Source organism: Phyllobates terribilis, unplaced genomic scaffold, assembly GCF_046119375.1.
Source record: "Phyllobates terribilis strain yellow unplaced genomic scaffold, ASM4611937v1 Scaffold_60__1_contigs__length_8166268, whole genome shotgun sequence".
In the NCBI taxonomy this organism is placed as follows: Eukaryota; Metazoa; Chordata; class Amphibia; order Anura; family Dendrobatidae; genus Phyllobates; species Phyllobates terribilis.
In genome coordinates, this window is record NW_027362820.1 from 1375472 (window position 1) to 1400095 (window position 24624).

General features: G+C 46.9%; 1 protein-coding gene across 1 annotated transcript in view; it reads right to left on the reverse strand.

Annotated features, from left to right (window-relative positions):
• Positions 1–24624, reverse strand: part of LOC141192374 (vacuolar protein sorting-associated protein 37A-like) — a 61940-nt gene that overhangs the window by 14610 nt on the left and 22706 nt on the right. The window contains exons 2-3 of the mRNA XM_073661891.1: positions 12458–12532; positions 11360–11474 (exon numbers count right to left, since the gene is read on the reverse strand). Coding sequence (XP_073517992.1) covers positions 11360–11474; positions 12458–12532 — 190 coding nt within the window. The remainder of the gene's footprint in view (positions 1–11359; positions 11475–12457; positions 12533–24624) is intronic.

Genomic DNA, 24624 nt, shown 5'->3' on the forward strand with positions numbered 1-24624 from the left:
AGGGTTAATGAGAGCAAATCCTCTGCTATGTCAGCTCCGAGTCTTGAGAGGGTCTGTGCTGACAATGGAGAGCCGATGGAGATTGGAGCGATGACACCCCGCTCTCAGGAAAAAGATCGCAGGCTTTCTGAAGGCTTGTGCTTCTATTGCGGAAATTCTGGTCATTTTATTAAGAACTGTGTGCTTCGTTTGAAGAAAGAAAAAAAAATGGTCAGTTATGCCCGTATTGCCTGTTTAAATTCTAAGGGAGTATTCCTATCTGCCACTACTGCTGCTCAGGATGAATTAATTGAATTTCGGGTATTTGTGGATTGTGGTTCTACTCTGAATGTGATTGATGGGGGATTCTTGGAAAAACTTAGATTAGAACCTAAAACTTTGTCATCCCCTATTGCTGTGGTTTCTGTTGATGGCTCTCCCTTGAAGAGTGTTACTCATAAGGTCTGTGAATTTCCCCTCACTATTAATGGTATTCACCAAGAAAATTTGGATTTGGTGGTATTGGATAATTTGCCTTCTCCAGTAATATTGGGGTTACCCTGGTTAAAATTGCACAATCCTGTACTGGATTGGTCTACCAATGAAATTAAGTCCTGGAGCCCTAAGTGTTATGACAAGTGTTGTAACGGGCGCATTGCTGCTGTGGAAAAAGGGGAATTACCTGTACCTATTCAGGATTTTTGGAGAGTTTTTTCTGAGGAGGAGTCACAAATTTTGCCTCCCCATAGAGACTATGATTGTACCATTGAATTTGTCCCTGGAGCGACTCTTCCTAAAAGTCGTTTATTTAATCTTACTATTCCTGAGAGAAAGGCTTTGGAGGAATACATACAGACAAGCTTGGCCGCCGGTCACATTAGGCCTTCCAAGTCTCCTGTGGCTGTTGGATTTTTTTTGGAAAAAAAAAAAGATGGCGGTTTACGTCCTTGTCTGGACTTTCGTGAGATTAATAAAATTACTGTACGCAATCCTTACCCACTGCCATTGATTCCTGATTTATTTAACCAGTTAGTTGGGGCCAAGTGGTTCTCTAAAATTGATCTCCGGGGGGCATACAATTTGTTGCGCATGAAGGAGGGTGATGAATGGAAGACTGCTTTTAACACTCCTGTGGGTCATTTTGAGAATCTGGTTATGCCTTTTGGTCTTACCAATGCTCCAGCATTTTTTCAGAATCTTATTAATGACATGCTTAGACCTTTAATCGGCAAAAATGTGGTTGTGTATTTGGATGACCTTCTGATTTATTCGCCTGATCTGGAGTCTCATTGGCGTAGCGTACGTGGGGTTTTACAGTTATTAATGGACAATTCGCTTTTTGCTAAGCTGGAGAAATGTGAGTTCGCTGTACAGAGAATTAGTTTTTTGGGCTACATTGTCTCCAGTGAAGGTTTTGAGATGGACCCGGTTAAAGTTCAAGCTGTGCAGGAATGGCCTAGGCCTATTGGTTTGAAATCGATACAGAGGTTTTTGGGTTTCGCCAATTATTACAGAAAATTCATAAAAAAAATTTCTATTATTGTCAAACCGCTGACCGATCTCACCAGGAAAGGTGCTAATGCGGTTCAGTGGACTTCTGAGGCCATTGAAGCTTTTGTGTTTCTAAAGGAGAGGTTCACCTCTGCTCCCATCCTTATGCAGCCTGATGTGACTAAGCCGTTTTTGGTTGAGGTTGATGCTTCTTCGGTGGGGGTCGGTGCGGTGTTGTCTCAGGAAAACAAGGATGGAGTACATCCCTGTGCCTTTTTTTCAAAAAAATTTTCTGAGACTGAACTTAATTACGATATTGGTAATCGGGAATTGCTGGCGATTAAACTCGCATTTGAACACTGGCGTCACCTCTTGGAAGGTGCTGAATTTCCCATTCAGGTTTTCACTGATCATAAAAATCTGATCTATCTTGATGCTGCCAAGCGCTTGAATGCCCATCAGGCTAGGTGGGCACTTTTTTTCTCGCGGTTTAATTTTTCCGTTACTTACATCCCGGGTACCAAGAATGTTAAAGTGTGTGCTTTGTCTCGCAGCTTTTCTCCCATGGTCGGTGTTGAGGAGGACATTTTACAAGAAGGTGTTGTGATTGCTGCTTTGGACTCCGTTTTGGAGGATGAGATTCTTAAAGCTCAGGAGAATGCCCCATCTAACACTCCCCATGGGAGGTTGTTTGTGCCTAGGACCTTTAGGAGAGATTTGTTTGTTGAGTGTCATGAGTCTCGGTTGGCAGGTCATCCAGGAATTTCTGAGACCAAGAGACTTGTGGGTCGCAGTTTTTGGTGGCCTGGATGGCAGAAGGAAGTCATTAAGTGGGTGCGTCAATGTACTGTGTGTGCTAGATCTAAGTCTTCGCATGCTCCTGCTGCGGGGTTGGTTTGCCCTCTGGAGGTTCCTAGTGCACCTTGGACACATCTGGCTATGGACTTTATTACTGACCTTCCCTCCTCTGAAGGTTTCACGGTCATCTGGGTGGTCGTGGACCGTTTTAGCAAGATGTGTCACTTGGTTCCCTTCATCAAACTGCCTTGCGCTAAGACACTCGCTAAGGCCTTTGTCAAGGAAATTGTCAGACTACATGGTGTACCTACTGACATTGTTTCTGATAGGGGACCTCAGTTCGTGGCTCGTTTTTGGCGTGCCTTTTGTGACAGGTTGGGAGTTCATTTGTCGCTTTCATCTGGATATCATCCTGAGTCTAATGGCCAGACAGAAAGGAAGAACCAGGATATTGAGCAGTTCTTGCGTTGTTTTGTGGCAGACAATCAAGAGGGGTGGTCTGAGTTTCTGCCACTTGCTGAATTTGCTCTTAACAACCATACAACCTCTTCTGCTGGGTGTTCGCCTTTTTTTTGTTGTTCTGGGAGACATCCGTCTTTTGGGTCATTCTCCAAATTGGTTTCGGCTGTGCCGGAGGAGGAGAGTTTTTCCGGTGATTTGGAGAGAGTTTGGACAGATGTGCGTGGTAATCTTCAGGAGGCTAACAAAAAATCTAAGAGGTACTTTGATAGGAAACGGCAAGAGGTTTTGTTTGCTGTTGGTGACATGGTTTGGTTGTCCTCTAAGAATCTGCGATTGAGGATTCCTTCTAAAAAATTGGGTCCCAAGTTCGTAGGGCCCTTTAAGGTGCTTCAGATAGTTAACCAATCTGCTGTTAGGTTGGAGGTTCCTACGTCCTGGAAGATTAACCCGGTGTTTCATGTTTCTCTGTTGAAAAAAGCTGATGTGTCTGATGGTGACGCCTCTGCCACTGTTCCTCCGGTGGTGGAGGACGGGGAATATGAAATTTCCTGCATCCTAAATTCTAGACGGTATAGAGGGAGTTTGCAGTATCTCGTCGCTTGGAAGGGTTTCGGACCTGAGGATAACTCATGGGTGAGGGCGGATGATGTTTCTGCTTCCAGACTTGTCAGAGAGTTTCACAGGAGGTTTCCTGGTAAGCCTGGGCCTAGGGGATCCGGAGGATCCTCTTAGAAGAGGGGGTACTGTTAGAACTCTCCTGTTAGTTTTTTTTTAGTTTGCTGGTCACATGACCATTTTTGCCTATTTAATCCGGCTCCGCCCTCCTGGTCTTGCTGGACTTCATTGTATTTACTACTCTTGAGCTAGCTTGGTGCTCTGTTGCCGTTCTCTGTTAGTTTTGCTAGGTCTTCTGACCTCTATGCTTTTTGTTGTGTGTTTGTCTTTGACTGCTACTATTTCTGCTAGGAGGTGTCCAACTTATCCCAGTCCCTAGTTCTTGTAGGGATCCCTCCCTCACATCTATAGGTCTTCGTTCAGACTAGCCGAGGACTTTAGCGGGTCTGATCGCAGGATCAGGTTCCCCGTTACATCGTAGGGATCTAGTTTAGTTCTATTGTAGGGACAGTTCTCCTGTCTTTCCTTAGTCCCTGTAGCAGATCATAACAGCCACCTTTTGCTTTGATGACTGCTTTGCACACTCTTGGCATTCTCTTGATGAGCTTCAAGAGGTAGTCACCGGAAATGGTTTTCACTTCACAGGTGTGCCCAGTCAGGTTTAATAAGTGGGATTTCTTGCCTTATAAATGGGGTTGGGACCATCAGTTGTGTTGTGCAGAAGTCTGATGGATACACAGCTGATAGTCCTACTGAATAGACTGTTAGAATTTGTATTATGGCAAGAAAAAAGCAGCTAAGTAAAGAAAAATGAGTGGCCATCATTACTTTAAGAAATGAAGGTCAGTCAGTCCGAAAAATTGTGAAAACTTTGAAAGTGTCCCCAAGTGCAGTTGCAAAAACCATCAAGCGCTACAAAGAAACTGTCTCACATGAGGACTGCCCCAGGAAAGGAAGACCAAGAGTCACCTCTGCTTCTGAGGATAAGTTTATTCGAGTCACCAGCCTCAGAAATTGCAGGTTAACAGCAGCTCAGATTAGAGACCAGGTCAATACCACACAGAGTTCTAGCAGCAGAAACATCTCTTCAACAACTGTTAAGAGGAGACTTTGTGCAGCAGGCCTTCATGGTAAAATAGCTGCTAGGAAACCACTGCTAAGGACAGGCAACAAGCAGAAGAGACTTGTTTGGGCTAAAGAACACAAGGAATGGACATTAGACCAGTGGAATTCTGTGCTTTGGTCTGATGAGTCCAAATTTGAGATCTTTGGTTCCAACCACCGTGTCTTTGTGCGACGCAGAAAAGGTGAACGGATGGACTCTACATGCCTGGTTCACACAGTGAAGCATGGAGGAGGAGGAGTGATGGTGTGGGGGTGCTTTGCTGGTGACACTGTTGGAGATTTATTCAAAATTGAAGGCATACTGAACCAGCATGGCTACCACAGCATCTTGCAGCGGCATGCTATTCCATCCGGTTTGCGTTTAGTTGGACCATCATTTATTTTTCAAAAGGACAATGACCCCAAACACACCTCCAGGCTGTGTAAGGGCTATTTGACCAAGAAGGCGAGTGATGGGGTGCTACGCCAGATGACCTGGCCTCCACAGTCACCAGACCTGAACCCAATCGAGATGGTTGGGGGTGGGCTGGACCGCCGAGTGAAGGCAAAAGGGCCAACAAGTGCTAAGCATCTCCGGGAACTCCTTCAAGATTGTTGGAAGACCATTTCCGGTGACTACCACTTGAAGCGCATCAAGAGAATGCCAAGAGTGTGCAAAGCAGTCATCAAAGCAAAAGGTGGCTACTTTGAAGAACCTAGAATATAAGACATATTTTCAGTTGTTTCACACTTTTTTGTTAAGTATATAATTCCACATGTGTTAATTCATAGTTTTGATGCCTTCAGTGTGAATGTACAATTTTCATAGTCATGAAAATACATAAAAAGTCTTTAAATGAGAAGGTGTGTCCAAACTTTTGGTCTGTACTGTACATACACACACACACACACATATATATATATATATACATACATACACGCACGCAGTAGGGAAAATAAGTATTTGATACACTGCTGATTTTGCAAGTTTTCCCACCTACAAAGAATGGATAGGTCTGTTATTTTTATCATAGGTACACTTCAACTGTGAGAGACAGAATCTAAAAATAAAATCCAAAAAAAAATCACATTGTATGATTTTTAAATAATTAAATCGCATTTCATTGCATGAAATAAGTATTTGATCACCTACCAACCAGCAAGAAATCTGGCTCTCACAGACCTGTTAGTTTTTCTTCCAGAAGCCCTCCTACTCTGCACTCCTCACCTGTATTTATTGTACCTGTTTGAACTCGTTACCTGTATAAAAGACACCTGTCCACACACTCAATCAATCACACTCCAACCTATCCACCATGGTTAAGACCAAAGAGCTATCTAAGGACACCAGGGACAAAATTGTAGACCTGCTCCAGGCTGGGATTGGCTACAGGACAATATGCAAGTAGCTTGGTGAGAAGGCAACAATTGTTGGCACAATTATTAGAAAATGGAAGAAACACAAGATGACTGTCAATCTTCTTCGGTCTGGGGCTCCATGCAAGATCTCGACCCGTGGGATAAGGATGATTCTGAGAAAGGTCAGGAATCAGCCCAGAACTACACAGGAGGACCTGGTCAATGACCTGAAGAGAGCCGAGACTACAGTCTCAAACATTACCATTAGTAACACACTATGCCGTCATGGATTAAACTCCTGCAGGGCACGCAAGGTCCCCTGCTCACGCCAGCACATGTCCAGGCCCGTTTGAAGTTCGCCAATGACCATCTGGGTGATCCAGAGGAGGCATGGGAGAGGGTCATGTGGTCAGATGAGACCAAAATAGGACTTTTTGGTATCAACTCCACTTGCCGTGTTTGGAGAAAGAAGAAGGATGAGTACAACCCCCAAGAACACCGTCCCAACTGAGAAGCATGCTGGGGGAAACCTTATACTTTGGGGGTGCTTTTCTGCAAAGGGGACAGGACAACTGCACCCAGCAACAGTCCCGAAACTTGAAAGATCTGGAGAAGATCTGTATGGAGGAGTGGTCCAAAATTCCTGCTGCAGTGTCTGCAAACTTGGTCAAGAACTACAGGAAACGTCTGACCTCTGTAATTGCAAACAAAGGTTTCCGTACCAAATATTAAGATCTGTTTTTCTATTGTATCAAATAATTAATTTGCATAATTGCATGAAATAAGTATGTAAAAATTATAAAATGTTATTTTCTGTTTTTTTATTTTTAGATTCTGTCTCTCACAGGTGAAGTGTACCTACGATAAAAATTACAGCCCTCTCCATTCTTTGTAGGTGGGAAAACTTGCAAAATCGTCAGTGTATCCAATACTTATTTTCCCCACTGTATATACTTTGTTACTAAAAAAGAAAAAACCCACCGGTCTTCTATGTGAATATAACAAAGACTATAACTAAAAATCTTATATATTAAAAAAAAAAACTAAAACAAGGTTGACCACATTTTCTTATGGTATTTTTATCTGAAACTTCCTTGGAAAATTCACTGGAAATATCAGAAATGTCTGAAGTGGGGATGTGACACCCCAGGGGTCTGGTTGCCACAGTGATAGAGATATTACGTCTGAGAGCAGGTGGGAGGTCCTTTGGGCAGGGATCCTGTGCATGCCACACCTCCTGCCCAGTCTTGGGAGGGGAAGGACTTCCCCTATATAAACCTGGGGCTGAGGCAGGGTAGGGAGTTCTGAGAGGAGAAGACAGGGAGCAGAGCTGCTCTATGGGCTCTGCTCCACAGGCAGGCCCTGTCCAGGGGCCTGAGCCTGGAGTCAAGGAGAGTAGAGACAAGAAACAGCAGAAGCAATACTACTACGAGTCAGGGGCTGGCAGCTGCAGAGCTCGCCCTGACTGAGAAGATTTCTTACCGGACCCGGAGTCCGAGGCTGTGGGGACTAACTCCTACCCAGCAGCAAAATCCGTCAGGCAGGGGATTTCAGGTCCTCTGGCCAAGAAGCCCGAAGGCACGGTCACACGCGTGGGACCAGCACCGCCATCGTGGAGCGGAAGCCACTAGAAGGCCCCGAGTCACCGGCCATACGGGTGAGCACCACACGGCACACTCAGGGACGTGGGCTACTTATATCCGCTTCTAGCAAGGTAGCCAGAAGAGTACAGTCAGTTTGGGAGGCCTACAACTCCGCCTGGCCAGGGGAGATCCCATCTGCTCAAGGACTGACCAGGCCCCGTTCACTAGCAAGTACTCCGGGAGGGTCTATCGTTGTTACCAGTAAAGACCCTGAATTACACCGCACCGTCTCTGAGTGGTTCCTGCTACCCCCATCATCCACATCTGCTGCCCTGAGGCCATACCCCTCCCGTTGGGGGTTATACCATCTACGCTGCACCATCCATCCACCGCCCTCAGCGGACTGTCCTGCAGCGGCAGCTCCATAGCTGCATTCAACGGGTGGCGTAGTCGTCCTACATCTACCGCTGTTACATCGCCGCTCAATTTGACTCCCTGGGCACAGACCGGGTCACCGCCACGAGACTACAACCCTCAAGAGATCCGGCTCCGGGTAAGCTCCCGCGTGCGCCACGCAGCGCGACACAGGCCCAGGGGCGCGTCAACTTTGGCGTAGTCGGCAGGATTTCGTGCCCGCAACCACCGGGTACTGCGTGCCTGAAAAAGAGACTTTTCAAACTTACCTGTGGTGAAGATTCCCGCCATCCGGCGCCATCTTCAGCCTTCTTCCCGCCATCGGTGAAGTTTCCCGCCATCCGGCGCCATCTTCTGCCTTCTTCCCGCCCTCCGTGGAGTTTTCCCGCCATTGGACGCCATCTTGAGGACGCCGCGCGGGAAGAAGAGGGGCGTAGACTCCGAAAGCGCACGAGAACTGAAGCCCCGCCTCACGTCCGGACGTTGCGTAAGGTCCTGGAAGGAGCCCAGCAGACGCCGACGTCACAGGAGCGCGACGGAAGGTCCTCAACCCTGACGATCCACTGCGGAGCCGCGGCCTATGGAAGAGGATCATCGCAAGGTAGGCCACGGTCCACTAGGGGGGAGGAGGACACCAGGAACGGACAGCAAGATGGCGGACCGGCAGCAGACTAAGCTGCCCAGCATCGGCAGCGCCCCAGCCGTCGCGGGCCCCGACCAGCACCAGGAGAAGACGCGTGACGCAGGAGCGGTCGCGGGAGCAGGTAAGAGGAGTCTCCCTGTCCCGGACGCTGCCAGCGTCAGCCTGCTCCCGGGCCTCCTGGTGGAGCCGCTGACCCCGGGCGCTGCGAACACCGACCTGCTCCAGCCCCCGCAACAAGCCCTGCGGCCGAGCCCTCCAGCCCTGGGCACCGCCACCACCAGCCCGGACGGGCACCGCGGACGTGATCTCTATCCGGGTGATGTGGTTACCTTCACCCGGCATAAGGGTGCCAAAGGACTGTACGCCCTCCATGTACACCGTCTGACTGAGGAGGAGCTGCAGTACTACCAATACGAGGAAGGCCAAGAGGACCCGGACGGGTCTGAAGCCTACACACAAGAAGGAGCAGGAGGATGCCGTTACTGAAGTACGGTAAAGTGGAACTGTACATAGTTACCCGTAGGGGTACTTGTGTTGCTAATTAAAATATGGTCCCCGTTGGGACAAGTGTGAACTGTTCCCGTGTGTCCCCTATCCTTAACCAGGCTGAGGACTGTGAGCAGCCATCCCATCTCCCCACAGGCTGAGGACTGTGAGCAGCCAATCCTTATCCCCCACTGGCCGAGGACTGAGAGCAGCCATATCTTGTAAATATTATGTGTTTCCAGTTATTTATAGGAGTCCTTGGTGGATTTACCGGGAATCCTTTGTACAGTTAGTGGAGCGTAACCCAGGATGGACTAAAAGACTGTTAAGGACTCGGGGTAGGACAGACCCCTACCTGGTTACGTCTCCCTGTTTTGGTGAAATGGACACCTTGCTTTTCAAAACTGCACCCGGTTGCGGACACGCCATAACCATCTTATGTGTTTTTCTTATTGTATTGTTATTGTTATACCTTGTTATGTTTTTCTAAAAAAATATGTTTAGTCCCGGAGTACTAAATTTCACTAGGGGGGAATGTGACACCCCAGGGGTCTGGTTGCCACAGTGATAGAGATATTACGTCTGAGAGCAGGTGGAAGGTCCTTTGGTCAGGGATCCTGTGCATGCCACACCTCCTGCCCAGTCTTGGGAGGGGAAGGACTTCCCCTATATAAACCTGGGGCTGAGGCAGGGTAGGGAGTTCTGAGAGGAGAAGACAGGGAGCAGAGCTGCTCTATGGGCTCTGCTCCACAGGCAGGCCCTGTCCAGGGGCCTGAGCCTGGAGTCAAGGAGAGTAGAGACAAGAAACAGCAGAAGCAATACTACTACGAGTCAGGGGCTGGCAGCTGCAGAGCTCGCCCTGACTGAGAAGATTTCTTACCGGACCCGGAGTCCGAGGCTGTGGGGACTAACTCCTACCCAGCAGCAGAATCCGTCAGGCAGGGGATTTCAGGTCCTCTGGCCAAGAAGCCCGAAGGCACGGTCACACGCGTGGGACCAGCACCGCCATCGTGGAGCAGAAGCCACTAGAAGGCCCCGAGTCACCGGCCATATGGGTGAGCACCACACGGCACACTCAGGGACGTGGGCTACTTATATCCGCTTCTAGCAAGGTAGCCAGAAGAGTACAGTCAGTTTGGGAGGCCTACAACTCCGCCTGGCCAGGGGAGATCCCATCTGCTCAAGGACTGACCAGGCCCCGTTCACTAGCAAGTACTCCGGGAGGGTCTATCGTTGTTACCAGTAAAGACCCTGAATTACACCGCACCGTCTCTGAGTGGTTCCTGCTACCCCCATCATCCACATCTGCTGCCCTGAGGCCATACCCCTCCCGTTGGGGGTTATACCATCTACGCTGCACCATCCATCCACCGGCCTCAGCGGACTGTCCTGCAGCGGCAGCTCCATAGCTGCATTCAACGGGTGGCGTAGTCGTCCTACATCTACCGCTGTTACATCGCCGCTCAATTTGACTCCCTGGGCACGGACCGGGTCACCGCCACGAGACTACAACCCTCAAGAGATCCGGCTCCGGGTAAGCTCCCGCGTGCGCCACGCAGCGCGACACAGGCCCAGGGGCGCGTCAGGGACCTCAATGTAAGACCCCCACCCATTAGATGTAAGGTGGCTCCCAAACCTCACGTGTCGATGCAGCACAGCCATCTGCAGCCACATTTTACGTAGAGCACACGCAGAACTGGGTCATTAACACATACATTAATCCTTTCATTTCATTCTCCTTTGCTGAAGATGTGTTTGACAAAGACCTCATCTACCAAAATAAAGAGGTGTATTCCCTATGAACTAACAATACCGTGGCATCTCTTCTTCCCAGGTCCTCTGCGTTGTGCCAATCTTCTGGAAATGTGTGGATACATTGACAACTGGCCACTGCCAGGCCCCTGGTCGTAGTGATTATGCCTACTGTCCAAACTGATTAGACATGGACAAGGAGTAAGGTAACACCCCATTGTCAATTAGATGTAAGGCTATGTTCACACTAGGCGTTTTTTCACTACACATTACTTTCAATGGGTGAAATACACTGAAAGAAGTGACGTGCTCTATTCAGCAAAAAACAATGCAAATCACAAAATACTGATCATACAAAAACCAGGTTGTGAGCAGGAGATTTCTGAAATCTCATAGACTTTGCTTGTACTGTAAAACACGGCTGAAAATTTGCATTAAAAAAACGCTGAAAAAAACGCAATGTGTGAACATAGCCTTCAAAGGCACTGCACAGTGGTCTGAAACACAAATTCTGCACATTTGTGATTTTATAGGGTTTATAAGATTACTAAAACAGATGTGTCAGGAGACCACACAGATCCACTTTATAAAAAAACAAAAACACCTCAGTCATTGAAAGGTTAAATTACAACATTCCTAAGTCCAGTGCTCAAAATCTCCCAAGTCTCCTTACATTCTGTAGTAAAGGACAGGTGACATTGGGGCCTTGCTTGTCCACCAGGTGATGTCTTATCGGTGGAAAGACTGTGATGAGAGGTTTGTCTTGAGGAAAATGTGGCGGAAGTAAACTGCAATAAAAACAAAGTATTAGAGCAAGACGCGGGATACATGACTGCAGCCTACAGAAACGTGACAGGTCCGGGGAAAATACCCAACACCCTCATCTCATCTCAATGGAAAATCCATTTAGGTGGCACGTAGCGTAAGGCATAAAGGGACGTCAGCACCTTGACATATGATCGTAATGGTGTTATAAGAGATCTGATGAGTCCATCATGACAAATCTAGTGTGGAAAACATCTGCAAATCCGTCTGGAAGTGCACTGGGGCGTATCACTGCACTTAGACAGCTCCTTTCAAGTGCACGGACACGCCCCTCTGCACTCCCACACCAATCTGCAGACACTCCATTTCCTTTTGACTGGCACATCGGAGCTCTGCAAAAAAAAAAAGAATAATTTTTCTGGGGAGGGACAATCGACGATACTGTTCTACCACTACTTCCATATGTAAAAGGAAGCTGAGAGGACCCTATAAGCCTCCATATTGATTTAAAGTGATTTCTTATTAGTAGCAATTAAACAACTTGCATTAATACACATCATCTATAGTGACGTCATGAGCCGCCAAGCAACATCATTTAATGGCTCCAGTGCTACAAGACATGACTATGGATGACAAGTCATTGTAGGGTACCGATTACACGTGGTGGGGTCTATCAACAGCATGGGACAAAGATATTCTAGAAGTACCTAATATGGTCTGCTTTCTTTAAGGGGTTGCCCACTACCTTGATATTGATCACTTACCCATTGGATAGGTCATTAATATGGAATCAGTGGGGGCCATCTTCACAAGTGAATAGGAGCATGCGGCTCCCTCTCTGGGGGGCTGTCAGAACCCCATCGATTTGATATTGATACCCAATGCTGATGTTATCAATATCAAAGTAGAGGACAATCCCTTTAATTCCCATTAGGTTCACATTTAATAACCCCAACAAATGCAACGTAATCTCTCAACTAAGACAATAGCACCCCGTGTCACTTACATATTGATGCTGATGGTGAAGTTCTTAAAGGTGATTGGCAGTCTGTACTCCACATCTTTCTGAATTTCAGTAATACTGGAAAGATAAAAAAAAGAAAACATTAATGATGACAATTCTACAAACTGCTGTGTCCCAAAAGAAAACACAACAGGTGGATATGTGTAAACCTAACCGATGCTCCAGTATTGTGGGTGCTGGAGCGTGCAGTCTCACAAGACACGATTTGTCTACCGTCTTGAATTGGAGGTGCCCCAGCCCCCAATAATGATCTAGGTCTGATTCGGCAGAACAGCATGAGGTCCGGCAAATCTGACCGCTTTATGGATACAACATGCTCCATATTACGACCACAAGAAAAAAGCCAAATAAAGAAGTGTGAGAACAGGACGGCGATGGGTGTACGGAGGATGGCAGAGAGATGACTGCAGAACGCAGCATAAAGCACTCAGACATTAATCATCCCTGACAAAACATAATACAAGTCCTGCTTCATGCTGGGTACGCTTCTCAGGTAACCCTATACTGAAGGACTTGTACTGTTCATAGACCTAACATACAACACATTACATACAAGTTATCCCGCATCAAGAGACACATGACATAAAATAATAACCATCCTAGACATCAAGTTCCCCTTTGATAGGTCACAAGGTAATATCCGATGGCTCTAAAATGGAATCTGCCAGCAGGTTTTGCTATCCCATCTGCATGATGTAAGGGCAGAAACCTGATTCCAGAAATGTGTCCCTTATTTCGCTGCAGTTTTGATAAATTTTAGTTTTATCTACTGCAGATCTAGCAGTGCTCTGAATGCTGAGCTCCGTATAACCGGCTGCACCACTGATTGGCAGCTTTCTGTGTACACTGTGCATAGGCAGAAGGCTGCTATACAGACCTTGTGAAAAATGAGAAAAGAGAAAGGGAGAAAAAGCGCGCCATGTACCACCTGAGGAAGATAGTTCACTATCGAAACGCTTTGTGGAAAGGGCTCATTAAATTTATTTTTTAGTCCTAAAATTTTTTTCACTTCTAGTGTTCATTCTTTTAGCGCCCTATAGACCGCTTTTTTATTTAATTTGGACCACTCCTGAAAAATGAGGGATACCTGGTTGCAGGTTTACTAGTCTTCTAGTCACAACCTCCTACTGATAAAACAAAGATTTTATCAAAACACCAGCAAGCAGCCCAGAAAGTGACACATCGCTGGAATCAGGGTCTCTGTCTCTACATCATGCTGCTCTCGGAATATATGGCAAAAACCTAGTGACGGATTCCCTTTAAGCTCTCATCTCTAGTGATGAGGACCCTAGAATTTTCTTCTGAGGTGGGTTTCCCTTTAGCTCTGCACCTACCTAGCGTCACTGCATGGCTGCGGAAATAAAAAAATAAATAAAATAAAAAATAAATCTTTCTGAATTCTGAAGAGAAGGAGCAGTTGTGGAGTGTCCATATAATAGATGTAGAGAAGTGGGATGACGGCGGCCTGTGCTGAGCATTGCCTGGCTGATCGGGTGATGACTGATGGGTCACATGAATGAGTTATTACAGCAGAAACCGCACCCGTCCTGATAACTATTCCTGCAAGGAACCGGCCGTCCCTAACCCTGCAGCTACATAATAGAGATGCAAAGAAGCAAGGAGAAAGAAAGGAAGCAATGACCGGGATCACCAAGGAATAGCAAAAATATAGAATTTTATTAAAGACTAAACATACAAGACATGTTAAAAAAACAACTAAAAAGCAACAATTGCCCCAATGAATAACAAAACCATTGCAAGGTACTGATATGGTTAATCCTCACATATATATGCCCAACTAGTCACAGAAAATCTCAATATATGACTACAGACTGCCCACCACAATATAATAAAGAGCAAGGTAGCAGCAAAGTATCTATTCACAAAGGCATTAATATCCAAATAAGCCTATAAAAATAGTGGCCATTATATAACCCACAATGAAACCTGCTGCTGACACAATCGCCCCAAATGTGAAACAATACAATTGGATTACTAAAAGAGCAAACTAACGCTGTTAGGTCGGGCAGTAGAAAAAAATGATGTAAATACACCTGAACCATCAGGCAACCTACAGAAATGTGCATGGAGGATGTTGTTTTTACATAAGAGTTATGTATACAGAAAAGCTATATGTCCTATACAGGAAAAGTGTGGGATGAGGAGCTTACAAGACCACTAAAGTAAGACATTCACAAGCTCCTTCTGTATACTCCCTGGTGCCGGGGGTCCGACCCCACTGATCTTACACTGAGAATGGATGGAACTCCTGTAATGTCACCCTTCTTTTCTACAATGTAATCAAGGCAGATTTATATGTCTGAACAAGACTTGTATCGACCCATAAAAGAAAAGAGCCGCAGCTCCACCATACTGAATCCCTGCACAGCGACGCTATCAGCCGTGCAGGGACACAACGCAGCTGCCGTCACTTATATAATGGCCGAATGTGCAGGGAAAAGCCACAACGGACCTCATTGTTCTGAAGGCTGCAGCGTATCCGAGCTATATGTGATACTACTCTGACATAGGGAAAGGGACAAAACCCTTCAAATAGCAGGGAGTGACGTCTGATTAATATTTAGATTTGTATTGAACATAAAACCACAATCTTAGGACCATTACATACATTACCAGACTACTTTATAGATGATCAATTGCCAGCACAAGTTATATTACGCCCAAAATATCTCTGCAGCACCACCAAATTGCTGTATGAAAAATATGAGGAGTTATAGAAGTGTGCGCCCACATATTATCTGTACAGGTCCATATATCAGCCACTATTATGGGAAATATGTCATAAAATACACTATTATACATTATTAATGTTCTGTCCCTTTAAAATTCTGTCACCATGGTAACGACAGTCATACTCAGCCAATAGGATTGCTCGGTTTGAATTTGAAAAAAAAAAAAACTCCTATGTGGTCAGTTTGTTCCATCTGATCTGAGTGTGAAGACAGACACCTGCGATCAGCGAGAGATTATAGGTATAAGACGTGATATAATATAATGGACGGAGCCACATCCCATCACACGCACTCAGCGACCACAACTGACAGGAATCAGCCCATTTACCAGAGGAGAAGTCATTATTCCCCAACACATGATACGCTGAGACACCAGTGGGGGGCGCCACACTCATCACAGCTCCCATCTGGAAGGATCCAGCCATCACTTCTAATGGGGGTCACTGCCCTTTTTTGGTGATTGCTGGAGTTTCCCGCGGTCGGACCCCACTGATCTATCAGTCGTCACCGAGCCCAGGGATAAGGGGATGACTTGTTCCATCTGATAATTCCCCTTTAATGAAGCTCAGATACAGAACAGTAAATATCCTCCACATTTCCCAATTTGCCCTTTCCCCAGCAGAGCCCCCGAATTATTTATAGCCAATGTTTCTGACGCACCCCTGGGCCTGTGTCGCGCAGCGTTGCGCACGCGGGAGCTTACCCGGAGCCGGATCTGTTGAGGGTTGTAGTCTCGTGGCGGTGACCCGGTCCATGCCCAGGGAGTCAGACTAAGTGGCGCTGTATTAGCAGTAGATGTAGGACGACTACGCCACCCGTTGAATGCAGCTATGGAGCTGCCGCTGCAGGGCAGACCGCTGAGGCCGGTGGTAGGATAGTGCAGCGTAGATGGTATAACCCCCAACGGGAGGGGTATGGCCTCAGGGCAGCCGACGTGGATGATGGGGGTAGCAGGAACCACTCAGAGACGATGCGGTGTAGTTCAGGGTCTTTACTGGTGACAAAGATAGACCCTCCCGGAGTACTGGCTAGCGATTGGGGCCTGGTCAGTCCTTGAGCAGATGGGATCTCCCCTGGCCAGGCGGAGTTGTAGGCCTCCCAAACTGACTGTACTCTTCTGGCTACCTTGCTAGAAGCGAGTATAAGTAGCCCACGTCCCTGAGTGTACCGTGTGGTGCTCACCCGTATGGCCGGTGACTCGGGGCCTTCTAGTAGCTTCCGCTCCACGACGGCGGTCCTGGTCCCATGCGTGTGACTGTGCCTTCGGGTTTCTTGGCCAGAGGACCTGAAATCCCCTGCCTGACGGATTCTGCTGCTGGGTAGGAGTTAGTCCCCACAGCCTCGGACTCCGGGTCCGGAGATAACTTCTCAGTCAGGGCGAGCTCTGCAGCTGCCAGCCCCTGACTCCTTGTAGTACTGCTCCCACAGAGCTCCTGATGTTCTTTCCTATATCTGCTTCTCTTCTCTGTCTCTACTTCTTCTCTACTCACTAACCCTGCCTCAGCCCTAGGTTTATATAGGGGAAGTTCTTCCCCTCCCAGGACTGGGCAGGAGGTGTGGCATGCATAGGATTCCTGACCAAGAGACCTCCCACCTGCTCTCAGACGTAATATCTCTATCACTGTGGCAACCAGACCCCTGGGGTGTCACATTCCCCCCTAGTGAAATTTAGTACTCCGGGACTAAACATATTTTTGTAACATAACAAATTACAAACAGAAACAACGCAATAAAGAAAAACATTAGGATGGTCACGACATGTCCGCAACCGGGTGCAGTCTTTGAAGAAAACAAAGGTGTCCATTTCACCAAAACAGGGAGACGTAACCAGGTAGGGGTCTGTCCTGCCCCGAGTCCTTAACAGTCTTTAGTCCGTCCTGGGTTACGCTCCAACTATGTACAAAGGATTCCCGGTAAATCCACCAAAGACTCCCATAAATTACTAGAAACACATAATTATTTACAGGATATGGCCGCTCTCAGTCCTCGGCCAGTGGGGATAAGGAATGGCTGCTCACAGTCCTCAGCCTGGTTTAAGATAGGGGCACATGGGGAACAATTCACTAATCCCAACGGGGACCATATTTTAATTAGCAGCAGTCCTTGTACCCTTACGGGTAACTATTTACAGCTCTTTATTCACGCTACTTCCCTTCAGTAGCTATGTCCTCTTTGTGCTCCCTCCTGAGGGTAGTCCTCAGACCCGTCCGGGTCCTCTTGGCTTTCCTCGTATTGGTAGTACTGCAGCTCCTCCTCGGTTAGCTGGGTTAGTATCTCTGCGACAGTCCTCCTCCCAGGTGGCCAGGACTTTACCTCCCTTTGGGCTGCCCCGGTTAATTGGGCCACCAGGATGCTCACTTTTTGCTCCTCTGTGAGGGGGTACACCTGGAAGAGGCTATCCAGCTTTTCTCTAAAGTCATGCAGGGTATGTGACTCCCCTTAGTACTGGGGTAGCCAGGCTGCCCCCGGGATATAGGGCATGGTGAAAGGCATGACCGCAACAGCGGTGGCGCTGGCGGGGGTTGAAGCGGTGAAGCTCTCCTCCGTATCCGACATCCTTCCTCCCCCCTAGTGGACCGTGGCCTACCTTGCGATGATCCTCTTCCGTAGGCCGCGGCTCCGCAGTGGATCGTCAGGGTTGAGGACCTTCCGTCGCGCTCCTGTGACGTCAGCGTCTGCTGGGCTCCTTCCAGGACCTTACGCAACGTCCGGACGTGAGGCGGGGCTTCAGTTCTCGCGCGCTTTCGGAGTCCACGCCCCTCTTCTTCCCGCGCGGCGTCCTCAAGATGGCGTCCAATGGCGGGAAAACTCCACGTATGGCGGGAAGAAGGCTGAAGATGGCGCCGGATGGCGGGAAAACTCCACCGATGGCGGGAAGGAAGCGGAAGATGGCGCCGGATGGCGGGAATCTTCACCACAGGTAAGTTTGAACAGTCTTTTTCAGGCACGCAGTACCCGGTGGTTGCGGGCACGAAATCCTGCCGACTACGCCAAAATTTGACGCACCCCTGGGCCTGTGTCGCGCAGCGTTGCGCACGCGGGAGCTTACCCGGAGCCGGATCTGTTGAGGGTTGTAGTCTCGTGGCGGTGACCCGGTCCGTGCCCAGGGAGTCAGACTAAGTGGCGCTGTATTAGCAGTAGATGTAGGACGACTACGCCACCCGTTGAATGCAGCTATGGAGCTGCCGCTGCAGGGCAGACCGCTGAGGCCGGTGGTAGGATAGTGCAGCGTAGATGGTATAACCCCCAACGGGAGGGGTATGGCCTCAGGGCAGCCGACGTGGATGATGGGGGTAGCAGGAACCACTCAGAGACGATGCGGTGTAGTTCAGGGTCTTTACTGGTGACAAAGATAGACCCTCCCGGAGTACTGGCTAGCGATTGGGGCCTGGTCAGTCCTTGAGCAGATGGGATCTCCCCTGGCCAGGCGGAGTTGTAGGCCTCCCAAACTGACTGTACTCTTCTGGCTACCTTGCTAGAAGCGAGTATAAGTAGCCCACGTCCCTGAGTGTACCGTGTGGTGCTCACCCGTATGGCCGGTGACTCAGGGCCTTCTACTAGCTTCCGCTCCACGACGGCGGTGCTGGTCCCATGCGTGTGACCGTGCCTTCGGGTTTCTTGGCCAGAGGACCTGAAATCCCCTGCTGACGGATTCTGCTGCTGGGTAGGAGTTAGTCCCCACAGCCTTGGACTCCGGGTCCGGAGATAACTTCTCAGTCAGGGCGAGCTCTGCAGCTGCCAGCCCCTGACTCCTTGTAGTACTGCTCCCACAGAGCTCCTGATGTTCTTTCCTATATCTGCTTCTCTTCTCTGTCTCTACTTCTTCTCTACTCACTAACCCTGCCTCAGCCCTAGGTTTATATAGGGGAAGTTCTTCCCCTCCCAGGACTGGGCAGGAGGTGTGGCATGCATAGGATTCCTGACCAAGAGACCTCCCACCTGCTCTCAGATGTAATATCTCTATCACTGTGGCAACCAGACCCCTGGGGTGTCACATTTCTAAGACCAAAGAAATATCAGCCAATCCCCAAACCCTCTGCTGACGCCTCCTGAGGTTTTATAGATTGTGGATACATTTCTACAAGAGAAGATATCAGCGGACACCATGGGGATGGAGTATTCTGCCAGCGTTGGAGCAGGTAGTATCCATCACTCACTCACCGTTCTCTATACTCTTGTTACATGGCTTCTGGGGCTTTCATTAAACAGACTCATCTGTGGGGACATTTTCTTTCCTTTAATGCATATACTTGGTGGTAAATATTTTTCTGAGTTTTATTGAAAATTGTGCACAGTTTGCCTCCTGTACCCTCTGTGCTGTACTGTCTATTGCTGGCTGCAGAACTAGTTAACTGAGAATCCATCAGTGAGCTCCTTCTGGCAGTCTTAACATACATACGTCCTCTTTGTACGGTGAGGATTGCTCCTAATATCTGGTTGTGTTTTCTGCAGATTACATCAGTCCTGAGGAACAGCTGAGGAGACTGGCATATTGTGTGAAGTTTCTCCCTTCTCCCCTCTACAAGAAGGAGGTCAGTGAGACGACTCAGGGCAACGCTGCGGCCTCTTCTATAAGGTAGCTGTGTATTCGGATCTTCCTTGTAGCCTCCTAACTTCATCTCTTCTCTTCCAGCGCCTTATGCCGACCAACCCCATTGCCCAAAGAAGATGCATCGAAGAGTATAAAGCCAGGGAGAAAAGGAAGAGGGAAGAAAGGCGCAAGGAACTAAAAGAACGGCGCAAGTACCTGGATGAAGAGGAAGACGAGGAAGAAGAGAAGGAAGAAGAGGAGAAAGCAGCAAAGAAGATAAAGCTGGACATCATGGATTTAAGACAGAAGACACTAAAAGAACTGTGCGCCTACCTGGATGAAGAGGAAGAAGAGGAAGAAGAGAAAGAAGAGAAAGAAGAGAAAGCAAAGAAGATGAAACTCCACATCAAGATCCCTAGGGGGGAAGTGACGGCCAAAGGCCAGAAAAGAAGACAACCGATCCCAACAACAAGAAGGAAGAAGGAGAACCAGACCAACTTCCGCCACTACATCAACCGGTATTTGAGAGGAAAGAGGAACATCATGTGGACCATCCTGCTGGAACCTCTCTGCTGATAACATCACATACGGCAATACCGGCTGGTAAGTATAAGACCACCAAATAACAGCAGGATAGTGTAATATAGTGGTAGTGTATCAGTATTAGTGTAATAAGAGTAATAATACTAGTGACAATAGTAAGAAATAAATAAAATAGTAATAAAATAACAGTAGTAATAGTAGTAGGTAGAATAGCAGTGTGATCCAGGGTCCTAGGACTGATCGCCTTTTCTCGGGGTCAAGAAGGAATTTTTCCCCTGAGACACAAATTGGCTGAAGGTGTCCAGGGGTTTTTGCCTTCTTCTGGATCAATACTGTAGTTATAGGGTAGTATTAGTAGTGATAGGAGAGAATAATAATAATGTAAAAATATATCAGGTTATTAATAATAATAAGAATATTAAATAGCTATATTTATAAAAATAAAAACATAAATTAAAATAACTCCAGTAGCACAATAAGTAATATATTAATTATACAACTAATAATAACATTATTAGGTTTGATCCAGGGTCCTAGGACTGATCGCCTTTTCTCGGGGTCAGGAAGGAATTTTTCCCCAGTGACACAAATTGGCTGAAGGTGTCCTGGGGTTTTTGCCTTCTTCTGGATCAACACTCTAGGTATAGGGTAGTATTAGTAGTGATAGGAAAGTAGAATAATACTGTAATAAGATAGCAGGATGTTAATAATAGTAAGAATATAAAAATAATTATAGTGTTGTTTTGATTATTTTAAGTAGTTATAGAAAAGTTAGAATAGCAAAGTAATAAGATAGCAGGACATAAATAATATATAATCTATAAAAAGTACAAAAACCTAAATTAAAATACTAATAACTACAGTAGCAGTACAATTAGTTGTGTAATATTAATAAGAATTATTAATAACTAGTAATAACATTATTAGATTTGATCCAGGGTCCTAGGACTGATCGCCTTTTCTCGGGGTCAAGAAGGAATTTTTCCCCTGTGACACAAATTGGCTGAAGGTGTCCTGGGGTTTTTGCCTTCTTCTGGATCAACACTAAGTATAGGGACTTTAGTAATACCATTATCATAAACACAAGAGTAATAAAAAATTATAAAACTAATTAAAAAAATGAATTATAACAGGTACAATTGATTGCATTAGTACAGTAATAATAAACATTAAAAATGGTGGTCCCAGTTAGTAAGTTAGTGTAGTGTTAGTGTAGGGACCCATCTGAAGAGGTCGCCTTGACGTTGGCAGATGGGCTCGCACAATTTGCTCAAAGTGTGCGCTAAGAACCTCATATTTCTATGTACAGGAGATCTAGCAGTAATACCATTCAGGAGATAGGTATTTGTGTACACACATTTTGTTATATACTTTTGTGCCGCACACAGGGCAGGTATACAGGTACAGGACGCTCATATGTAGTGAGAGTGTTGCAGTAATATTATAACTGGGCCTTAAGGGTAAAATGTTGATAACTACAGGTCCTGGAAACACATCACAAACTAGAACCTGTAAGTAACTGGTTCCCAGCTAGTGATTAATATGTAAAGGGCAGTCTGGTACCAGGACCCGCGTTATAGGACACATTATCATCAGGCAGGTGCAGTCAGGGCTCTTACAAGATCTGCGGCAGTCGTGTGGCGGTATAACACAGTCCCCCTCCTGCCTCAGGCGCCAGCAGTGGAGCCAACCCTGATCTTGGCAGCTTAACCCCTTATATGACACAGTCAGTGGCTTTCACAGCATTTAGGCACTTAAGACCGGAGAGGGAGGTGCGATCATGGTGCCGATGAGTTTCTATGGCAGCCGAGATCTAACAATGGACCCCATGACGGCCATCTTACTGCTCTTATTAGACCCTGGCTGAGGAGATGTCTATGAGGACACCGGTCAGAGTTATGTCGCCTGCTCTGCAGCTATTAGAAATATCTAGGGCTGATTAGTTTGCTATCTGTAAATCGGATCTAGCCCTGCCCCCCCCCAGCAGCACTGGGCTACCACTGGTGTGATCAGGGCTATTGGGCTCCTAGATTGGGCAGAGGAGCTCAGTCTTCAGCAGGAGCTGGCTGAGGAGAGCGGAGCGACTTGCATGGGGCTGCTGCACAAGAAGCAGCTCACAAGGTGGAGATTTATCCGGAGACGCGGTACCCGGGCTGTGATCTGCTTTGCAGGCTGCATAGTCGCTGCCTCCTAGGACCCGAACTTCACCCCTAACAGGCACAGCAGAGCTCGGACAGCTGCAAGTGCCGGAGAGTGCCTGATTAGTGACTGCTGTGTCTCCTGCACTCAGATAAGAGCGGTACAGAGCGGGGGCTCAGTAATGGTGAATACGGGAAGTGTCCACCCCTCACATGCCCTATATGTGGCCCCCAGAGGTAAAGTCTTCCCTGTACCCAGCGCCTCCTCCCGCCTTCACTGCTGGCGTGCGCCATTGCTTAGAGGGGATGTCTGAAGATAACAAGTTACATACATAGTAACATAGTTTTTAAGGTTGAAGGAAGACTAAGTCCATCTAGTTCAACCCATAGCCTAACATGTTGATCCAGAGGAAGGCAAAAAAACCCATGTGGCAAACACTAAGCTCCACATTGGGGAAAAAATTCCTTCCCGACTCCATACGACAATCAGACTAGTTCCCTGGATCAACGCCCTATCAAGGAATCTAGTATTTATAACCTGTAATATTATACTTTTCAAGAAAGGCATCCATACCCTTCTTAAATTTTAACAGTGAATCACTCATTACAACATCATGCGGCAGAGAGCTCCATAGTCTCACTGCTCTTACAGTAAAGAATCCCCGTCTGTGATTATGATTAAACCTTCTTTCCTCCAGACGTAGAAGATGCCCCCTTGTCCCCGTCTCTGGCCTCAGAGTAAAAAGATCAGTAGACAGGTCTTTGTACTGTCCCCTCATATACTTGTACATAGTAATAAGATCACCCCTAAGCCTTCTTTTTTCCACAGTAAATAACCCCAAGTGTAATAACCTGTCTTGGTATTGCAGACCCCCCAGTACTCTAATAACCTTGGTCGCTCTTCTCTGCACCCGCTCTAGTTCAGCTATGTCTTTCTTATACACCGGAGACCAGAACTGTACACAGTATTCTAAGTGTGGTCGCACTAATGACTTGTATAGAGGTAAAATTATCTTCTCCTCATGAGCATCTATGCCTCTTTTAACGCATCCCATTATTTTATTTGCCTTTGCAGCAGCTGCCTGACACTGGCCACTAAACATGAGCTTGTCGTCCACCAATACACCCAGGTCTTTTTCAGTGACAGATTTATCCAGTGTTTTACAATTAAGCATATAATTATACATTTTATTTCCTCTGCCCAAGTGCATTACCTTACATTTATCCCCATTAAAGCTCATTTGCCATTTATCAGCCCAAGCTTCTAGTTTACATAGATCCTCCTGTAATATAAAATTGTCCTCCTCTGTATTCATTACCCTGCAGAGTTTAGTGTCATCTGCAAATATTGAAATATTACTCTGTATGCCCCCTACGAGGTCATTAATAAATATGTTAAAAAGAAGGGGGCCCAATACTGACCCCTGTTGTACCCCACTGTTAACTGAGACCCAGTCTGAGTGTTTTCCATTAATAACCACCCTTTGTTTCCTATCACTGAGCCAATTCTTAACCCACATACATATGTTTTCCCCTATCCCCATTGTTCTCATTTTATGTATCAACCTTTTGTGTGGAACCGTATCAAAAGCTTTTGAAAAGTCCATATACACAACATCCACTGCATTTCCTTGGTCCAGTCCAGAACTTGCCTCCTCATAAAAACTGATCAGATTAGTCTGACAGGAACGGTCCCTTGTAAACCCATGTTGATATTGGGTCATGAGGTTATTCTTCTTCAGATACTCTAGTATAGCATCTCTTAGGAAACCCTCCAGAATTTTACCCACAGTAGAGGTTAAGCTTACCGGCCTATAATTTCCAAGTTCGGTTTTTGTCCCCTTTTTGAATATTGGCACCACATTTGCTATACGCCAGTCCTGTGGTACAGACTCTGTTATTATGGAATCTTTAAAGATTAAAAATAATGGTCTATCTATGACGTTACTTAATTCCTGCAGTACTCGCGGGTGTATCCCATCCGGGCCTGGGAATTTGTCAACTTTAGTTATCACTTATCCACAGGCTCAGTGATCACTTACTGATCGTGGGGTCTGACCACTGCGAACCATCGTCTGATCGGGAAGGAACGGAAAGTCAGGGAACAACTGCAGCTATATTCATTCTCTATGGGGCTCTGGAAAAAGCCGAGCTCAGCGCTTGGATGCCACATAGGGAATGAAT